General features: G+C 37.3%; 1 protein-coding gene and 1 pseudogene across 2 annotated transcripts; both read left to right on the top strand.

Moving 5' to 3' along the window:
• The first annotated feature begins 5,324 nt into the window (after nt 1-5,324).
• LOC147382490 (pentatricopeptide repeat-containing protein At2g03880, mitochondrial pseudogene) lies at nt 5,325-8,225 on the top strand (annotated as a pseudogene).
• A 3,634-nt stretch (nt 8,226-11,859) lies between these two features.
• Nucleotides 11,860-14,545, top strand: LOC147382489 (CRIB domain-containing protein RIC4-like). Of its 2 annotated transcripts, none has more exons than XM_086429555.1 (3): nt 11,860-12,092; nt 12,191-12,328; nt 14,172-14,545. In XM_086429555.1, the coding sequence occupies exons 1-3, from the start codon at nt 11,966-11,968 to the stop codon at nt 14,393-14,395; spliced, it is 489 nt and encodes a 162-aa protein (XP_086285681.1). In that variant the 5' UTR covers nt 11,860-11,965; the 3' UTR covers nt 14,396-14,545. The 2 variants fall into 2 exon arrangements, with proteins under 2 accessions (XP_086285681.1, XP_086285680.1); XM_086429554.1 differs by having other exon boundaries at nt 11,862-12,092; nt 12,185-12,328.
• Nucleotides 14,546-18,787: the final 4,242 nt, after the last annotated feature.

Raw genomic sequence — 18,787 nt, 5'->3', positions numbered from 1 at the left:
TGTGACCTTGTTCTATCCTGAATAATAGAATAGATAATTGGGATCTCTTGTGAGTTAGGATCATTGTGACCATACTTTACATTGAGCGACAAAATAGACAATTAGAATCAATTGTGAGCCAGATTCCTAATAATATTGCTCTGTAGCAAAGCATGGTTATTCCTATTTATTAGTGGGTAAGAGATGTTTTGTTGTGCCATGGGTAGCAGAACACAAAATTTTGAGAATATTATGACTTAGATATGTCACGATATGCAAGACATAAAATAGAATTTACTTATCAAATAAGGCCCTGTAGACCTCACATTGCCTTGGGTACATAATCAAAGACTTTAAAGTTAGAAGTTAAAAGTTCTTCTGTACAAAGCAAGCATAGCATTTTGACACTTAGATAGCTCCAATATATTGATTGTTTATGGTTAAGATTAGTAGATCAAATACTGGGGAGAAGGAGATTCCAATAAGTATCTCTTCTGCTCACCACAAACAAAACAAACACTGAGAGGTGTTAAGTACGATAAAATAGATGTGATGTAGATTAAAGTAGATCAAATGAATTGAGGTAAACACCTTGGTAAATGAAAGAAATAGAGAAGGGGTTAAGCATCTTAGAAAATGAAAAAAATACACAAGGTGTTATAAAAAATTTCATTTCATTGGAATTACATGAGAAAGCCCTAACAGGGGTACACAAGAAAAAAAAATTAAGAACTGTGTACATGATCAGATGCGTGGGATCCTGAGGGGGTAGAGCTGGTTCTTCCTGAGCAGTGAGATTGAAAGGGGGAGTTGGCAGAGTTGATGCCAGAGCAACAACAACAACAGACCCCTCATCTACCTCTATCACTTTAGCTCTGTTGGCAGCTTCTTCATTTTGCTTGACAGGAGCTGAAGGAAGTAGAGTCTCGAAAGTGCAAGCATTCCACTTCGCAAGTTGGAGTGGGTCGTTGTAAGGTGAAGTAAGGTAACCTCCTCCTCAGAAGATGACGCCATGTCATATTACTCATTGGCATCTCGAAAGCCCTCTTGGTAGCTAGTTTTCTTGGCTTCGTCTCGGATGAGAACGTATTCTGCCTTCAGCTTTACCAGAAGCTCCTTGGTTTGCTTAGTGTCCTCAACAACCTAATCACTTATGGCCTGCTCGACGACTCGACAGACTCTCTCTTCTTGTTCAGCTCGCAGGGTAGCATACTCCTCTTAGAGAGCAGTGTACTGGCCAAGAAGGGTAGTGAGATCTTCTTGGTTGTGCTTCAACTCTCCGTTCCGATGGAGGATACGATATTTGAGCTCTAGAATTTTAGGCTCTACCCACCTATATTTTACCTTTGAGCATGAGCGCTCGACTGTCAAGTCTTCAAGACATTTGAAGAACTGTTAGTTCATGTATTGAAGTTTGACAGCTTGGAACTCAACAGCCTGAGTAGAGGCAAGGAGTCCTTCCATCTTCTTCTCTTGTAACCGGCTAGTAGAAGCTTGCTCAAAAATAACATGTTGCAGCTTGAGGATCGTTGCAACTCCAAGAATAAGGGTCTACATAAAAAGAAATGGAATATTAGCTCAATACATATAAAAAAAACATATTAATATGGAGCAGGAAACAAAAGTCCATGACTATACCTGAAATAGTCCTTGCGAGAATTTGGCAATGAGGATTTCTGGGGGGACCTGCTCCATAGACTCCATATCCTTAAGGAGGTATTGGAGAGGAGGGCGTCAGCGATTTAGTAGTCCCTAAGGGCAGCCATATTGTTGACCACCATCCCAAATCCCAAAGGGAATGATGTGCAAAAAATCCCATTAGAGTTCCCTTGCAGGACCCCGAGTCGTCCCTAGCAATAATGGTCAAGCCACTCTAAGAGAATCTTGAGGTCGTGACCGATTGCCTTATAAGGAGCCCATCCTCCTCGTCAAGAAGAGTGAAAAACCCCTTTGGGTCCCTCATCTTTTTTCCCTTATTTAGCCGAACAGATGAAGTGGTAGCCTACTCAGAGGGTTGACCTATAATTTCTTCCCCTGTTAGGTTGGGGGGGGGGGTTTGCTTGGTAGGTGCAAGTATTGCCCCCGTAACAGAGGCGTCTATGAGGTGAGTGTTGGGGAAGGCCTGTTCAGCAGGTGCAACCTTGATTGGGAGATGTCATTTCTTCCTACTCTGCCACAGTATTCCAAATGTGGGTTGGGTTGGGGGGATGTTTTGGATGGAAAAGTGATTTAGGTTGATGTCCATATTGGTAAAAGGGAATAAGAAGCCAACACGTGTGGAAGGAAAAAATAGGTAGATCTGTGTGGAAGAGAGGAAGAAGCGAACACGTGTGGGAAATAAGAAGAAGCCAAGATGGGAGTTTGAATGACTAGAAAGAGAGATTGGATGGGGGTAGGAGAATTGCCTGATAGGGTCGGGTCAGAGAAGGTGTTAGAGGGCAGAATAGAGCACTCTAAGCCTTGATATGTTAGATGGAGAAGAGGGTTGGTGGATTGAGCGAGGAAAACTTTTTCAGCTTTCCTCTTCTTCCTGATCTCCTTGGATCTCTCTTCTACATGTTGGACCTTCTTGGACTCGGTAGCAGCAAGGGCAGAGCGCTCTAAAATAGGAAAATAAAGACTAGACAACCTTTCCAGAAATGATCTTTCAACTAGTATGAAGAAGTCATTACCTTAGAAGGTCTCAGGCATCCTGTACCCCTCTTTTGGCATCCTTGTACCAAACTCCCATTCCCCAAAAATGATTAGGGGGTCAATGAACTAGCCCTTGTCAGAACTGGGGATATTTACCAAAACATTACCCTTGGCTTTGAAAACATGGAGTACTCTATGCGGCGGGAGATAGATTTTAGGTTGTACTTGAAGAAGAATTTGGAAGGGAAGATACCCATCCTCTGCACCGCCTCCACCAGTCTATAGATGTTACTAGACATTTTCCCTAAGGCCCTATTAAGGTGGCTCAGGACCTCCCTGAGATAGGGAGACAATGAAAAATGTAGGTCAACCACAATTTGACCTACATAATATACCACTATCTCCTTAAGACAACGAACATTGAAGTCTTCACAAAGTCTGATCTTTACCTCCTTAGGGATGGAGTAACTTTTATGAAAGGTAGTGATGGTTCTAACAATATTAGACATTGTAGAAAAGAAAGACAAAGAGGACTGCTACCTCTAGAAATATTCAAAGAAGGATTGTGTTGTAGACAAAAAAACTTGAGGGCTTCAAGTTTCGAGAGCAACAAAAGCTGGAAGATGAAGTTAAAAAAGCGCTTTCAAATCCCTAAATCCCCTATTTTTATAACATAAAATTATGATTAATGAGGCATAATTAATTAGGACACGTATCAAATCAAAAGAAGGTAGAGCCCAATTGATTGCACCGTTAGAAGCGAAGCGACGCAATGATGATAAGATAAGGATTGATTAACATTTAATGATGTTTGAACACTTATTTTTAGAGATGACTACTGAGGATTAACGTCATCTCAAGAGGGGGTGATTGTATAGGGTTAATTTAGTCAAGTATTTGGACCCCTACATGTGTTCAAATATTAAACTAGTGGGAAGCCAGAACCAAATGATTTCCACCCAAGTGGTACCCAACTCGTCTAAAGAGCAAAACTCAAAAGTCAGCTCTACCCGGTATAAAAATAAAGTAGGGTAGACTTTTAAGTGGACTCCGAATCAACTCAGATCCCATATTTTCAGGGAAGATCCCAAGAATCAAGGGATTCGATAACGGAGTCTAGAGAATCTATCCCTCCTTAGTATCCTTCCCTAAAGATAAGAAATCTCTGGTGGAGATTCCTTAATCGAAGAGATCTCTGAGAGAATTGTAAATAAAGGAGGAGACTTAGAAGAGAGGGGTTTTAAATATCAAATAGCCATTACTAATTGACTAAGCTACATAATTGACTTTATCATCGGAGAATTTTTGGTAGGTACCACACCGGTATCACCATCACAGGACGGAGGGAACATGAGACAAATGGAAGGAGTTGCATTGTTAGAGGTAACATTTATGTAGAGGCGATTTTGTGTTACCTTTAACAACCCAGCTCCTTTTGTTCATCTACTGTCCCTTCCGTCCTACGATGGTGATACCGATGTGGTACCTACCAAAAACTCTCTGATGATAAAGTAAGTTACATAGCTTAGTCAATCAGTAATGGATTATCTGATCTTTTTTTTTAGCCCTTCTCTTTTGAGTCTCCTCTTTTATTCATAATTTTCTTTGAGAGATTTCTTCGAGTAAAGGATCTCCAACAGAGATTTTTTACCTTTAGAAGAGGATATTGATAAGGAAAAGATTCACTGGACTCCGTTATCCACTCCCTTGATTCTTGGGATCTTCCTTGAGAATATGGGACCTGAGTTGATTTGGAGTCCACTTTGAAGTCTACCCTACTAGGTTTATATACTGGGCAGAGCTGACATTTGAATTCTACCCTTTTAGACGAGTTGGGTGCCCTAGGTACCACTTGGGAGGAAATCAATTGGTTCTGGCCTCCTTCTAGTTTAATATCTGGACAAGTGTACAATCCAGATGCTTTTACTAAATTAACCCTCTACAATGGTCATTTGTCAAAGTAAAAAAAAAATGATGTTATCTAAGATCAACTAAATATTCATGACTAACAAGGTGTGATTTTTTCTTTGAAGGTAAATCTACTTGTCGTTTGGTTGAAGATGGTGGTTTCACACTTTATTTGTCCAAGGAGGAAAGGAAGTGATCTTCCTCAAAATGAGTAGCAAAGAAGAAATAGGGGATCTTTGGCTTGTTGATCACTTTTCTGGACACATCAAATGTTTGATAAATAACCCTAAGGTAGTAATGAGGTTGAGCTGAAATGGATCTCGAAACATTTTAGAATGATATCCATGTTCTAAATAACAACATTACGTATTTGGTTGGACACATAATTTCATTTACAATTATTTAAACTACACTTCTAACCGAACTTAGCCACACACAATCATTCGGAATTTCACATCTCTAAGATTACAACTCCAAATCTAAGTAATTGTTCCTTTTTATTTTTTTTCCCAAAATAACTCAAAACACCATGTATGGAAAATATCAAACCCCTAAAGCTTTAGAAACTTGAATACAAAATAACATATTTAATTTTCATAAATTGTTGCCATGAGATTGCCAATTTGATAATCCATGTATGGGCAATCTTTAATAAGATTTTAAAACTTAATACATAAGTAAGGCTAGACTGTTTTCAAAAAGGATGACAAACTTGATAATTGTTAGGGAGATCTTATCAGAAAGGAAAGTTTTGTTAGATGACAAACTTGATACTTGTTAGGGAGTTTTTGTAATAAAATGTAAGGGATAGCTAATCTCTCTTGTGTTTATTGTCTTTTCTCTTTTTTCCCTTCTTCTTGTACAAATTCTTGTTTCATAAATCAACCTATTAAACATTTTTGGTGGTTTGTTGAAGGGATAACCGTACTGATGAGTCAGTGCACACATAATCATAGATTTCCTTCCCGAAATACAAGTAAAAAAATCAATAGTCAAACTAAGTCAGTCCAGCATTTTCCCTGTCATAAACATCTCGTCGGTTAGAGCACCCTTGAGTTAGTACGGTTGGGCGCGTAGTACCCAAATATGTATGCCACCTCCAAGGGCGTCGACCGTTGGTGCAACAACTTTTTTAAAATTCCCGCTCTATTTCTATTGTCCAAAATCTCCTCCATCATCAAAAACCTTCTTATATTCTACAACCACCCAATTCCGAGCCCACCAAGTCTCTTCTTCTTCTTCCTACAGCTCTTCACTTTCTCCTTATGAAACCCCACAAAAATCCTTCTTGGGATCTCCCTATGATTTGGTCGATAAATCGAACGTTTATCATCTCCATTCTCAAGCGATCAAGACTGGTTCTACACGATATCAGCATATATGTAATCATCTTTTGAATCTTTATGTGAGACGCCGTTACTTGGATCAAGCACGGAAGCTGTTCGACGAAATTCCCGATCGAGACGTCAGAACATGGACTATTCTAATAATGGGTTTTACTCAGATGGGTCTTTCTAAAATTGCATTGGATCTCTTCAATGACATGCAAATGGAAGGCGTTTATCCGAATCATTTCACGCTCTCTTTAATCTTGAAGTGTTGTGCAAATGTTAAGAATCTTGAAATGGGTAAAGGGATTCATGGATGGATACTTCGAAATGGGGTTGAGTTAGATGTCGTTTTGGAAAATTCGATTATTGATCTTTATGTGAAATGCGGGGCCTTTGATTATGCAAGGAGGTTTTTCGAGTTGATGCCTAAGAGGGACACCGTTTCGTGGAACATTATGATTGGGGCATATTTAGAGCTCGGAGACATGGAGGAATCCATTGAGTTGTTTAGAAGACTACCCAAAAAAGACGTTGCGAGTTGGAATACGATCATAATTGGGCAAATTCGTAATGGTTTTAACGTATTTGCTTTGGAGCTTCTCTATCAGATGCGAGTAATTGGACCCGTATTCAATGAAGTGACTTTTTCCATTGCTTTACTCTTGGCTTCTTCTCTATCTATATTAGAATTAGGGAGACAAATTCATTGCATAATATTGAGAACTGGATTCAATGAGGACAAGTTCATGAGAAACTCATTAATTGATATGTATTGCAAATGTGGTGCAATGGACAAAGCATCAGATATTTTCAATAGAAGGCATCGAAATTCTTCAATGTTTCATTCTGGATTGATGGAGAGCACTATTTATTGGAGTTCAATAGTTTCAGGGTATGTTCAGAATGGTAGGACCGAAGAGGCTTTTGAGCTCTTCGGCAAGATGGTTCGTGAGGGCTTTGAGGTGGATCGGTTCACTCTCTCAAGCATAGCTTCAGCATGTGCTGATGATGGAATCATAGAGCAAGGAAGGCAGATTCATGCTTTCATCGAGAAACTCGGTCACGAACTTGATGTATTCTTGGTATCTGTAGTTATTGACATGTATGCTAAATGTGGAAGCTTAGACGATGCTCTATCAATGTTTTATAAGAGTAAAAGTAGGAATATTGTGTTATGGACTTCAATTATATCTGGTTGTTCTTTACACGGGCAAGGTAGGGAGGCAATCGAGCTTTTTCAGTTAATGTTGAAGGAAGGAATTAGACCAAATGAGATAAGTTTTGTAGGGATTTTATCTGGATGTAGTCATGCAGGGCTGGTCAAAGAAGGGTTTAAGTATTTCAAGTTGATGCAAGAAGATTACGACCTCATTCCTGGGGTAGAACACTTCACTTGTATGGTTGATCTTCTAGGTCGAGCGGGTCACCTAAATGAAGCTAAGGAATTTATTTACAAAAACAGGATCTCACACATGAATGCTGTGTGGACGGCACTCTTGTCTGCTTGTACAGTTCACAAAAACAGTGAAATGGGGAGATGGGCTTCGGAACAACTTCTTAAACTTGAACCACTAAATGCTGGATCGTATGTTTTGCTATCGAATATTTGTGCAACAACTCACAATTGGAATGAAGCAGCTGAGACAAGAGGTTTGATGCAAAAGCGTGGGATAAAAAAGCGGCCAGGTCAATCTTGGATTCAACTAAAGGGTCGAGTCCACACATTTATCATGGGAGAGAAGTTGCACCCACAAACCTCGGAAATCTATTCTTACTTGGAGAAGCTAATTGGGAAATTGAAGGAATTGGGGTACTCTCCGGATACAGACTTGGTCATGCATGATGTGGAAGAAGAACAAAAGGAGGTTCTTCTTGGTTTCCATAGCGAGAAACTCACAATTGCTTATGGTTTGATGAGCACACCTTGTGGATCACCTATTCGGATCATGAAAAATCTTCGAGTTTGTATAGACTGTCATACTGCCATGAAGTATATTTCTCGGTTAACGTATAGGGAGATTACTGTAAGAGATGCTCGTCGGTTTCATCATTTTAAACAGGGCCAGTGTTCATGCGGGGATTATTGGTGAACAAGGACAAACCATTGATGTATGTGATCTTCTTGGAGATGATCCGTTGATTCGAGGCTTGATAATGAACTTTGAATATGGGGAAGGCAAACCTAAAGCTTGTACAAAGTGGTGTGGCTTCTATCTATTTGCGTTTCGTTAGTATGTTGGGGTTCCATTGGATCTTCTTCTTTCTATTTAGAACCTTCAACTTGCACATTCCTTCTAAATGGAGTTTTAATCGGCCTTCATTGCACATGACCAAACCATTTCAATCAACATTGTTTTAGTTTATCACTTGTAAGGTGGGACAATGCAAGATTAAAGAGTGTTTTAAATTCTTGCTAGGTTCACAGGTCACTTTGTGATAATAATAAAAAAACTACCGAGTTAAATCTCTTAATTAAGGATCTAGAATTCTTGATTCATAAGGTGAGACATTTTCGGAGTCATTAAAGTAGTCCCAATCCAGAATGGTGTCCCGTTCCTCTAACCACGTTAGGTGTCTATGTGGCACATTTTTGTTGGAGTTCAAACATATCAGGCTGCGTGCACGACTTGGTTAAGAGTCTTAGGTGATCCAAACTCCAGCAAAAATATGCCAGGTAGACACCTTGCCTTTATTACAGGAATGGGACACCATATTGGATTCTAGGTTGATTACTTCACAGCTTATTTTACTTGTCCCTTCGAAGGATTTGGTTCGACTCAATTTTACTTCAATCTAAGCTTTGAGTGAGGTGAAAAAGGAGTGGAAGACATTTGATGCTTTGAAAGAAGTAAAGTTTGGTCTGGAAAAAGGAGTGAAAGACATGGCAGCCTTGATAATCCATTAGTTATAAATCTAAACATAAACAAATCAATGAATGTAACATTCTAATCTTACCTGAACTTGTAAGGCTGGAATAACAAGTTGTCAATCCAACAACACAGTCTTCCAGATTTGATGGAAAAACTCAGATTAAAAAAATAAATAAATAAAAAATGCCTTTTGGGGGGTTTGATTGAAGGTTTTAAAATGGATGCTCTTGAACTCCCATCTCGGTCCCTCGTCGTCATCACAAGTCCATAATTCCAGGGTCTCATGAGATGACATACAATTGGTTGAAGTCATATTGGCATATGATGCTAGGTATAGTTCCATATATCAATCCAGAGATCCAACCAACAGTGGCCCCAGGGTGAAAAATAAACTTTTTTCAGTTCAAGAGTTTTGTCCTCTGCATCCTTGTCGCATCATGTCATGTTTTTGGATGCCACATGGTGAACTCAGAGACCCTTAGTAAGATTTGAAATCTTACAAAGTTAGTAAGGCTAGACTTACTCTTTTGAGAATTGTGTAGGGTGTACTTTAAAAACTCGAAAACTTGACTAGAACAGAGTCGAGTCAAGTTCAAAACTCTGGAGTTGACTCATTTGAGTCAAATTAAAATATTTAATAACTAAACTATCGTAAGATCCACTATTGCGACCTGTCAAAATAACTCACAACAAGATAGGGTTTGGAGGATCTAGGAGAAGATGGGTTTTAACTTCAAAATAATGGATTTTTACCTTAAGAGTAATCAAGGGTCGTATTCTAGAGGTTGAGGGTGATGGATTGAAGACAAAGTTGAATAGGGTTAAAGAGTTTGAAGATGATAAATCTTTCATGATTTATGCTAGAGTGATCTCAGTAGGGAACACACGGGGGACATTTAGATGTGGTGGCTCGTGCATGCCCGTAGATGCGTTTTCTTCAAGATATGAGTAAAATGCATCTACGGACATTTGCAATCCACCACGTCAAGGTGTCTTCCAATGAGGTGACTCCAACACGACTAATCTTTCAATAGAAAAATCCAGTGTTTTTTCCAAGAGCTTAAACAACTGTTTTGAAAATGAAGCTGAATAGATTAGAGAGCCTGAAGATGGTGGATATGGAAGAAAAACATTTTATATGAAATTTTGTGAGAAAAATAGGGATTTTGAGAAGAAAAAAAAAAAAAAAAAACAATTTCATTATTGACTTGGCCAAGTTTTGACTCGATTTGACTGAGTTTTCAATTTGAATCAGCCAAGTTGATTTTCCAAGTTTAATTTGAGACCGATTCATCTCGAAATCCAATCGAGTTTAGTCAACCAGACGAGTTTTAAAACTATGGGGTGAATCTCGTGTACAACAGCATTTTCTGGACATAAGATGGTAACATATTTACTGAAATTTTGCTGCTTGTCTCAATCTTCCTTTGAAGGGTTTTAGACACTAAAACGTGTCTGGTCCGCGGGAAACACATGGGACAACAACGTACCACTTAAATAAATCTCAAACTCATCAAAAGCATTTCAAATCACACATTAAAGCATATGGCAACATCATCAAACCTCTCTAAGTAGAAAGAAATGTACTTTTATCATTATTATTATTATTCTTTCAAAAAAAATCCCTATTACATGCAAATCAGTTGGTATAGCTTTGAAGTTCTAAATACACCCTACCACCACAAGCCCACATCTTGAAAATCAAGAAATAATTGCTTTGGGTTCACTCTACTATCAATATCAGATTTCTCTTTTTGGAGGAGTTCAAATTAAGAAAGAGAAAAGAAAGACCAAAGAAGACACTGAATTGGTAGCTTGGTTTACAAGAGAGACAACTTCATGCAAAGCCCAAACTAGAAATGAGTTGAAGCCAATGTCTTAAGCTCAACAACTTGAGTCGAATTGTCAATTTCTATGAGTCATCTGTCTCGTACATAATCTGATTCTTCTATCCAACTCAATTTTCCCATTTCATTACTACTAAATGAAAGATGGTGGACTAGGTGCTTGTTGAAACCAAATATTTGGAAGACAAAACATGCACCCCACATTTACATGTAATGTAACTTTCATCAAAATGAATAAATTACAATGGCACGGCCCCTATAAACCAAGTTAGTTTTTAGCTTTCAAAAATTACATAACCATCTTTTTATTACATTTTCTTCAAAATCACCTTAATTAGTTAACATTCTACATTGCAAAAAGTCTCTTACAATAAATATAATATAAAATTAGATTATTTGTTTGAAAATTTTAAAATAATTTTTTAGAGTAACTATAAAAAATTTAGTCATTCATAAATCCTAACTTTTGCAATACATTTGTCTGCCCATCCTACCTACTAGTTGTAACATAATGTAGGAAACCTCTCTTTTTATTTATTTATCTAGAAACATAAGTTACTAAAACGTCTCCGTTTGGACATTTTAGTAATTTCAAAAGCTTGGTGTTCGAATGATAATTCTAAAAATCTAGAATGACGTTTTGGTAAAACATATATCTGTGTTGATTTGTAAGGCATATGCCGATTTTTATTATTATTAATTTTTTTTTTTTGAGAATCTACCACGATTGATCCCTTGTGTTATATTTTTTGTAGATCAAATGAGCCCATGAATCTATGTATATCATTAGAATTATTATATTTAATTCTTCTATTCTCACTTACTGAAACAAAAGCACAAAATTAGTGCATTTCCCAGTGGACATGTAGAGGCCCAGTAGTTCTTTTGGGAATATGTACATGTAGTCATTTTGAAATTCAATCAAGTCAAGCGAATCAGCTAAATTACTAGATCTATATGGTTTACATAGAGACAAAGCCTTTTGTGTGGGCTCAATGTGACCAACAAAATTCGATCAGCCAAATTAATAGAACTATGGTCTGCATAGAGACAAGGCCTTTTGTGTGGGCTCAATATGACCTACAAATGGGACTTGCAACCAGCAAAAGTAGGTAGAATAGCACTGTTTAACTGCTTCGACCCACTCCATATAATAATAGACATTCTCTCTCTCCCTCCTTTTCTCTCTTACCAAACAAGGGTGGCTCTTACCTTTCCTTACGTAAAATGATTTTAACTTGCTAACAAAGCCAATATAGGCCCATTACCAACTTCTCATATAACAACACCACCTTCACTTAATATCACCCACCACCTTACCTTCCTTTCTTCCTTCCTTGTATATTTTTAATCATTCATCTATATTTCTTTTTCCCCATTTTTTGTTCATGAAGCCATGAAAGATCGAATGGAAAGACTTGTTCTTCCCTTCTCCATCGGATGCAATTCTCAGTCTAGCATTGCAGTTGTCGATAAGAACAACCCCAAGAAATCAAAACCACAACCAAACCCATCACCAATAAGTCTCTCTCTCTCTCTCTCTCTCTCTCTGTTTTTAAAATTTCTCTTTTGATGATTTGTACTTATTGAGTCTTGATTCTCTATTGATTTGAAGGTGTAGAAGGAGATGATGAGAAGTTATCTGCTACTGCAAAAATGAAGAGCACACTTGGGTTCCTAACTCTTTCAAAGGCTCCTAACATCTCCTCCGGCATACACAGGTTAATCAAGAGCTTTAAGAGTTTCTCTCAGTTATTCGGTAAGACCTTGTTTCACATGTAATTATTTTCTTATGGCACAATGTATCTTAAAAGAAATAAATCAGGATCAAGTACGGTGTCCCGCTCCCATAGAAAATGAACGGTGTCTATGTGGCATGTTTTGGTTGGAGTTTAAAATACATTGGAATCCTAAACAAGCCGTTTTCTACATGACACGCAACCCAATGTGTTTAATCTCCATCCAAAATAAGCCGTGTGGAAATCGTACGTATTTTGTTATAGGTACAGGACATTGCTCTGGATCACGACTCAAGAAATTATACCCCCATATGAAGAAGTCTGATGCTCAGTGCCCAAAGTATGGCTGAAATGGAAAGATGTTCCCTAGGGATTCTCTAGCTAATAATCTCTAGGTAACTTTTTTTTTTAAAATGTTTTCTCTCGTCTCTTATGCACATTAAACCAAAAAGGAAAATGTTGTGCAAGACATTGAGCTGATGTGGAGGTGGACAGGGTACCTTAAATGCTTTCCTTGAGATACAAGTGAAAAGCATATATAGTTCTGGCACACTTCTACGTCAACTCAGTGTCTAACACAAAAGTGCTGATTTTGTAATTCAATTTGACAAGATAACTCAAAAACTCACTGATGTGGGTGCAAGAATTGTAGATTTTCCCCCTAGGGATACACAACTACACATGTTTTATGAACATGTGCAGTTGTGTATCCCGAGAGAAAAAAATCTACGATTCTTGCAAGGTACACGTTAGTTGAGTTTTTAACTTACTCTATCAGGTTGAGTTATAAAATAATTACACCTAAGATATGTTTCCTATTTTAGAAGAGTTGTTCTAAACTAACTTAAAAAATGACAATCCCTGATGTGGCAGTGTGCGGGCACGAACCATAAGATTTTTTTTCCTCGAGCCTATGTCAAGTCAAGTCTCGAAACAAGTTTTTTAGATAAGGTGGGGTTTAATGGGATCCCAACCTTTATCAATCAAAAGCTGGTCTTATAAACAAGAATTTGACACACTGCAATTAATCAATAAAATTATTGTAAAGTCATTTGGAAGATCTAAAGTCGAAGATCATCAAACCACTGAATCCACACTAAGCCAAATCTTTCATAGATGGTCTACTACTCTATTAAGGAGGTCAATCCATCATCTATTAACTATTAAGATATCAAGCATAAGATTTTGACCTTTTTTTTAATATTTGCAATATTATCTTCTTAAAAATAAAAAATGATAATAATAAGATTTTGAGAGCCTTCAAATACTCTTTTGTTCCTTTCACGCCAAACATTATTTAGAAGTTACTAAGTATCTAATTAAGGTTAGAAAACATGATTTTTGAAGTTACTAGTATCTAATTGAATTCTTGGAAGATATTAGCATGCCAATTTATATTGGGTTAAGATCGTAGACTCATGAAAAGTGAACTCATATGTTCACACACAATCCTAACCGTGTATGAATATGTGAGATCTTACGGTTGATATTTACTTTAGAGATCCGTCATGTATTCTCGGGATACATCTTCAACCACTAGGTCTCACATATCCACGGTCGGGATTGATTGTGAGCATATGAGTTCACTTTTCATGAGTCTGTGGATCAATGTGCAAATATTAGACCACCAAAGGCTAGCTCTGCTTGGCTTGAATTTTTTTTGCCATAAACTAGGATGTTTTTTTGTTTGAAAATCATTTCTAGTGCAAAATCCAAAAATAATTTTTATTTGTTTATTTTTTTCAGGCTTTATTGTTGTTTTTCACTGATATATGTTCAAAGCATTTGCTAAAAAGATAAGTGATTTTTTTTTTTGTCGTTGTTAGAGTTTGATTTTATTTTCCTTTCCTTTTGCTCTTTTAGTGTACAAAGAAGAGGTTGAAAAGATGGAGATGGAGATGGAAATAGGGTTTCCAACAGACGTAAAACATGTTACACACATAGGATGGGATGGCTCTGCAACCACCAACTCATTAAAGGGCTGGGATATGCTCAAAGCTCCTGAACTACTTTCTGTACCAACTATCTCTCTAAAGCAGTTTGAGCTTTCCATGGCTGCACAGGCTGATGCACCTTCTAAACTTTGAAATGATGCTTGTGATGATTAATGAGTGATGATGGAGTGCAGAAATGTGTAGAGCATACAATTACTTTGGAACCTTCTCCCCTTTTTTTATGTCTACTTCTTAATTTGGGAAGCTTCCATTGATAATGATATATGCTGGGTTTTCTTTTAATGTGTTTTGAGATCCAAATTGATAACTAATGTTTGGAATCTGAAAAGGTTTGATCAAAGGATTAAATCAGATGCATTGATCTCTGGCGAGGATTCTATTAAGGGAAATTTACCAAAACGTGATCAACTTTTAATGAAATTCTGATTCCGGCTCAATGTTCATTTTAATTCACAAAACGTGGATGTGCGAGATCGCATGTTTTCAAGTGACAATTGTAGATAAGTGAGTGAGAGTTTAGTGGTATAAACCTCAATCTACTTGGGCTTAGGAGTCATTGCCATTCAAAGAGTTTAAGGTGTGAATTAATGGACACCATAAACAGATTATAAAATTCATTTTTGGGTGAATTTAATGACTCAAAACTGGTCTAACATGGAGGTTAAGGTAATCAAGTTTGGTTGTGACACAAGGAAGGTCTTAGTCACCTTATCTCGGCCATCAAATTGATGGTTACCATGTATTGGCCAAAAGTGAAGAAAGAAACTGCTTTTAGAAAAAATTTGAGTTAGTTAAATGCTAAAGATGCATGTATGCTTAAAGTTACGATCCATGACTTCTAAAATGCACATGTATGTATGGAAAGATGTAAATGAAATCCTTCACTTGCTGGAATTTTTGTTTGCTTTGAGTTTGAGCATAAATCTACCAAGATTTCACTCTTTAAATACTCAAGCATTTTTTGTTATGATGTATGACATAAAGTATGCTCAAAAGTGAGCCTATTCTTTTTGTTTGTGAGGTTTTGGATACATTTCATTATTGGGAATGGTCATTTGAACCATCACCAATTTTTTAAACTATATAAATTCGTGTAATTGTTCCTCAAGGACTTATTACAAATTTAAAAAGGGAGATTATCTCACATAGAGGGATTACTTTCTACCACCCTTGCCACTTAAGATGCTTATACTATATGATGATTATAATGCAATGAACAAGCTATTAAAAGAAAGTAATTATGGACTCACAGTAGGTAAGGATTCTCCCACAAAGGGGATTAACTACTCAAACTTTCCGTAAGAATTAAAACTACATGATTGTTAAACTTCAAAAGAGACTTAAAGTAAAAGTGAACTTATATTTGATAAGGATCCTCCATAATGGGGATTAACTCTCAACCCAAACTTGCCATAAGAATTTAAACTACACTATATTGCAAGGAAGTAAAATTTGAAAAGAATAAGTAAAGAGATTAGAGTGAAAGGGTAGAAGAGGGATTGGGGGGTGTGTAAGTAAGTACAAATAGAAAATTAATGTATCACACCACCTTGGTCTTCTTCATCCTTTTCTTCTTTTTTCAAAGCTTCAAAATGATGGAGACACTACTAGAAAAGACACTTATACCGATGGTTAGATACGACACTATATACTCATAAGGCGTCGCAGAATATTATGCCGACGGCTAGGTTTTTCGTTGGCACTCATCGAAGTTGAATGCATCGGTAAATGTTTAACGATGGTCACATACAATTATCATCACTATATCCCTTACTTTCTTGAAAAATTTTGGTGCAGAAAATTCTTTCTTATTAGTTATTTACATCTTTACCGACAGACTTATTGACCGTCGCTATATTTATTACCGATAGACTTGGTAAGTCCGTTAGTATATGCTATTTTGTTAAAAAAAATAAATCGAAATTAATTCAATAATTAAAATCAATATTTTGTGCATAATTGAAAACCAATTTACCATTTATCAAATCATGTGGCTGGCTTTTTGTTGGAATCTTGAAATAAACTAGTTTGAAAAAGGTTTGCTTGCGCTACAGGAAAATTTATATAAACCCAATACAAAAACTTTAGCTCCCCTACAGTGTAAATTCTCTTCTCAAATGCCTATTTTGGTGGTGGTAGATTGGTTCCCATATGTCACCCATTGTTCCACTTTTCTCGGTAAATCCCACTACTCCCGCTTCATCAAAAGAATGTGAGCCTTTCCTCAACCCAATCTGTAGCACAAAAACTATTATTAGTTTCTCCCACTACAAATTGAGGGTGGGGGGAGTTTCCATAAGATGAACCTGCCAACCATTGACCCTAGTGTTGAACTGATAGCACATTCAAATGCCTGCATCATAGAATACTGAGTGCTTCAAAAAAAAAAAAAAAAGACAACCTCAAAGGAATACATGTACACTGGTTTCAATAAGACTAAGACGGCTATTGGCATCCACTAGTCTAGAGCGAGTGCATTGCGCTTTAGCTACTATGTTCTATAACTAAGTGACATGTCCATTTACGATTTATCCTTTATGACTAAGCAAGCATTAGTGGAGATTGGGATCAAATTGTTGTCATAAGGTTCCTATTCAAAATCTAACTAGAAAATAACTACATGGAGAATACGAAGAGCTTCTCCAACAATATGACTACTTTAATATTTTTAATAAAACACGTGTGGTAAAAACAAAAGCGTTCACTATCTTATTGTGGACACGAGATTTTCGTTTTCGAATATCTTAACCACTTTGGGTTTGGACTTGGCATCATTCTTTTTACAAAAGGGTGTGAATGGTTACCCATGATGTACCTTTTGAAAAATAAATTATTTTTTTTGGCATCTAGTGACTCGTACGGATAGCGCTCATTGGTCTTGTAGACACTCAAATTTGACTGGGCCCTCACCGCAAAATTCCCCAAAAATCGTAAAAATTAGAATGGGCCCCAAGGTCCAAACCTTCAAAGATCCAATGTATTTTGTCATTTTCTTTCAATAATGGCCCAAGGCCCCACTCATATGGCCCATGGACCCAAATTCCTTACTACCCTTCTACACTCCTCAACTCAACCTAAACCAATCCCTATCCAACCCTTCCACATTTCTCAACCCAACCCAACTCAACCTAAACCAATCCCTATCCAACCCTTCCACACTTCTCAACCCAACTCAACCTAAACCCATCCCTATTCAATCATTCCACACTCCTAAACCCAACTCAACCTAAACCCATCACCTAAGCTCATTCAACTCAATCCTATTAATTACTACCCCAACCTACAACCTAAGCCCAATCATTCCTCAACCCAACACCATACCTACCCAATCCATTACCCAAGCCCAACCTACAATCTAAGTTCAATCATTCCTCAACCCAATACTATACCTACCCAAGCAAGCCTAACTCTCAACCCAACCCAACATTACAACCAATCAACATGATTATCAAGGTGGGACACATGTCACCAGCTCAACTCACCTTCCTCATCCAACTACCTACCCATCACTTTTTCTTTAAACATCATCTATCTATACATCAACCCATCACCTTTTTTCTAAAAAAATCTATCTACCCACATCTCCATCCCATATCTCTCCCTAACCTATCCTCATCATTCCTTACAAACCTCCATTTACAATCCAAACTTATACCCTTTCTCTCAAATCAAATACTCATCCCCTCTCATTAACTCATCTAAACCTCTAATCTCTACACATTTTGACATATGTCATCATCTTCCTCACCCTCCCAAAACTTAATCAACCATTCTCTCAAATCAAACACCACTCCCATTCTCCTCACTAAACACTCAACCCATCAATCACCCTTTTACACCACATTCACTCAATCAAACACCAATGATTCTCCTTCACCCAACTCTCAACCCAAATGGGTTGAAAGATCCAACCTATTTAGGTTACAAATAACCTATTTAGGCCCCCTTCCCTAAATACCTTTCCATCTCCATCAATTTACACACACCCCTCTCTTAAACTCCTAACCATTCTACCATTTCCCATTATTTCACCCCATTTTACCCCTAAAAATACTTTCCAAATCCTATAAACCCCCTTTATTCTCAACTCATATCACCTAATGAAAATTTGAGAAAAGTATCCTATAAAAATTACAATTCTCTTCACTTTCAATTCTCTATTTTCCACTTATCTCACTACCTTCAAATCTCAACTCTCAACTCTCTCTCAAACAAGTCAAGGAAAGTCAAAGAAGACTTATTTAGGAAAGTCAAAGAAGGTCAAAAAGAACAAGGTGAGTTTGGACAAGGATTCTCCCCCTTTCACCCTTCCAACTTCCCCTCTTTTACTTTTTTCCCTTCTCTACACCTATGTACACACCACCAACGACTTGGATTATCAAAGGACCCCTTTTTCAATAAGAGTGCCGCAATGGTTTAAATCGACATTGAAAGTCCCTCATACTTGAGAGCATATATCAGATCTTTTCGATTATTTTCATTTTATTTTATTTACAAAAAATGGCCAAATCCGAGGTCACCACC

Source organism: Akebia trifoliata, chromosome 16 (genome assembly GCF_017979445.1).
Source record: "Akebia trifoliata isolate Shusen 1 chromosome 16, ASM1797944v1, whole genome shotgun sequence".
Lineage (NCBI taxonomy): Eukaryota > Viridiplantae > Streptophyta > Magnoliopsida > Ranunculales > Lardizabalaceae > Akebia > Akebia trifoliata.
This window is presented reverse-complemented; position numbering and strand designations above follow the sequence as displayed.

Excerpts from the sequence above, each read along its gene's own strand:
- LOC147382489 (XM_086429554.1), top strand. The coding sequence starts at position 11,966 with ATGAAAGATCGAATGGAAAGACTTGTTCTTCCCTTCTCCATCGGATGC. Across the intron at positions 12,093-12,184 it reads ACCAAACCCATCACCAATAA|GTGTAGAAGGAGATGATGAG; the intron begins GTCTCTCTCTCT and ends ATTGATTTGAAG. Across the intron at positions 12,329-14,171 it reads GAGTTTCTCTCAGTTATTCG|TGTACAAAGAAGAGGTTGAA; the intron begins GTAAGACCTTGT and ends TTGCTCTTTTAG.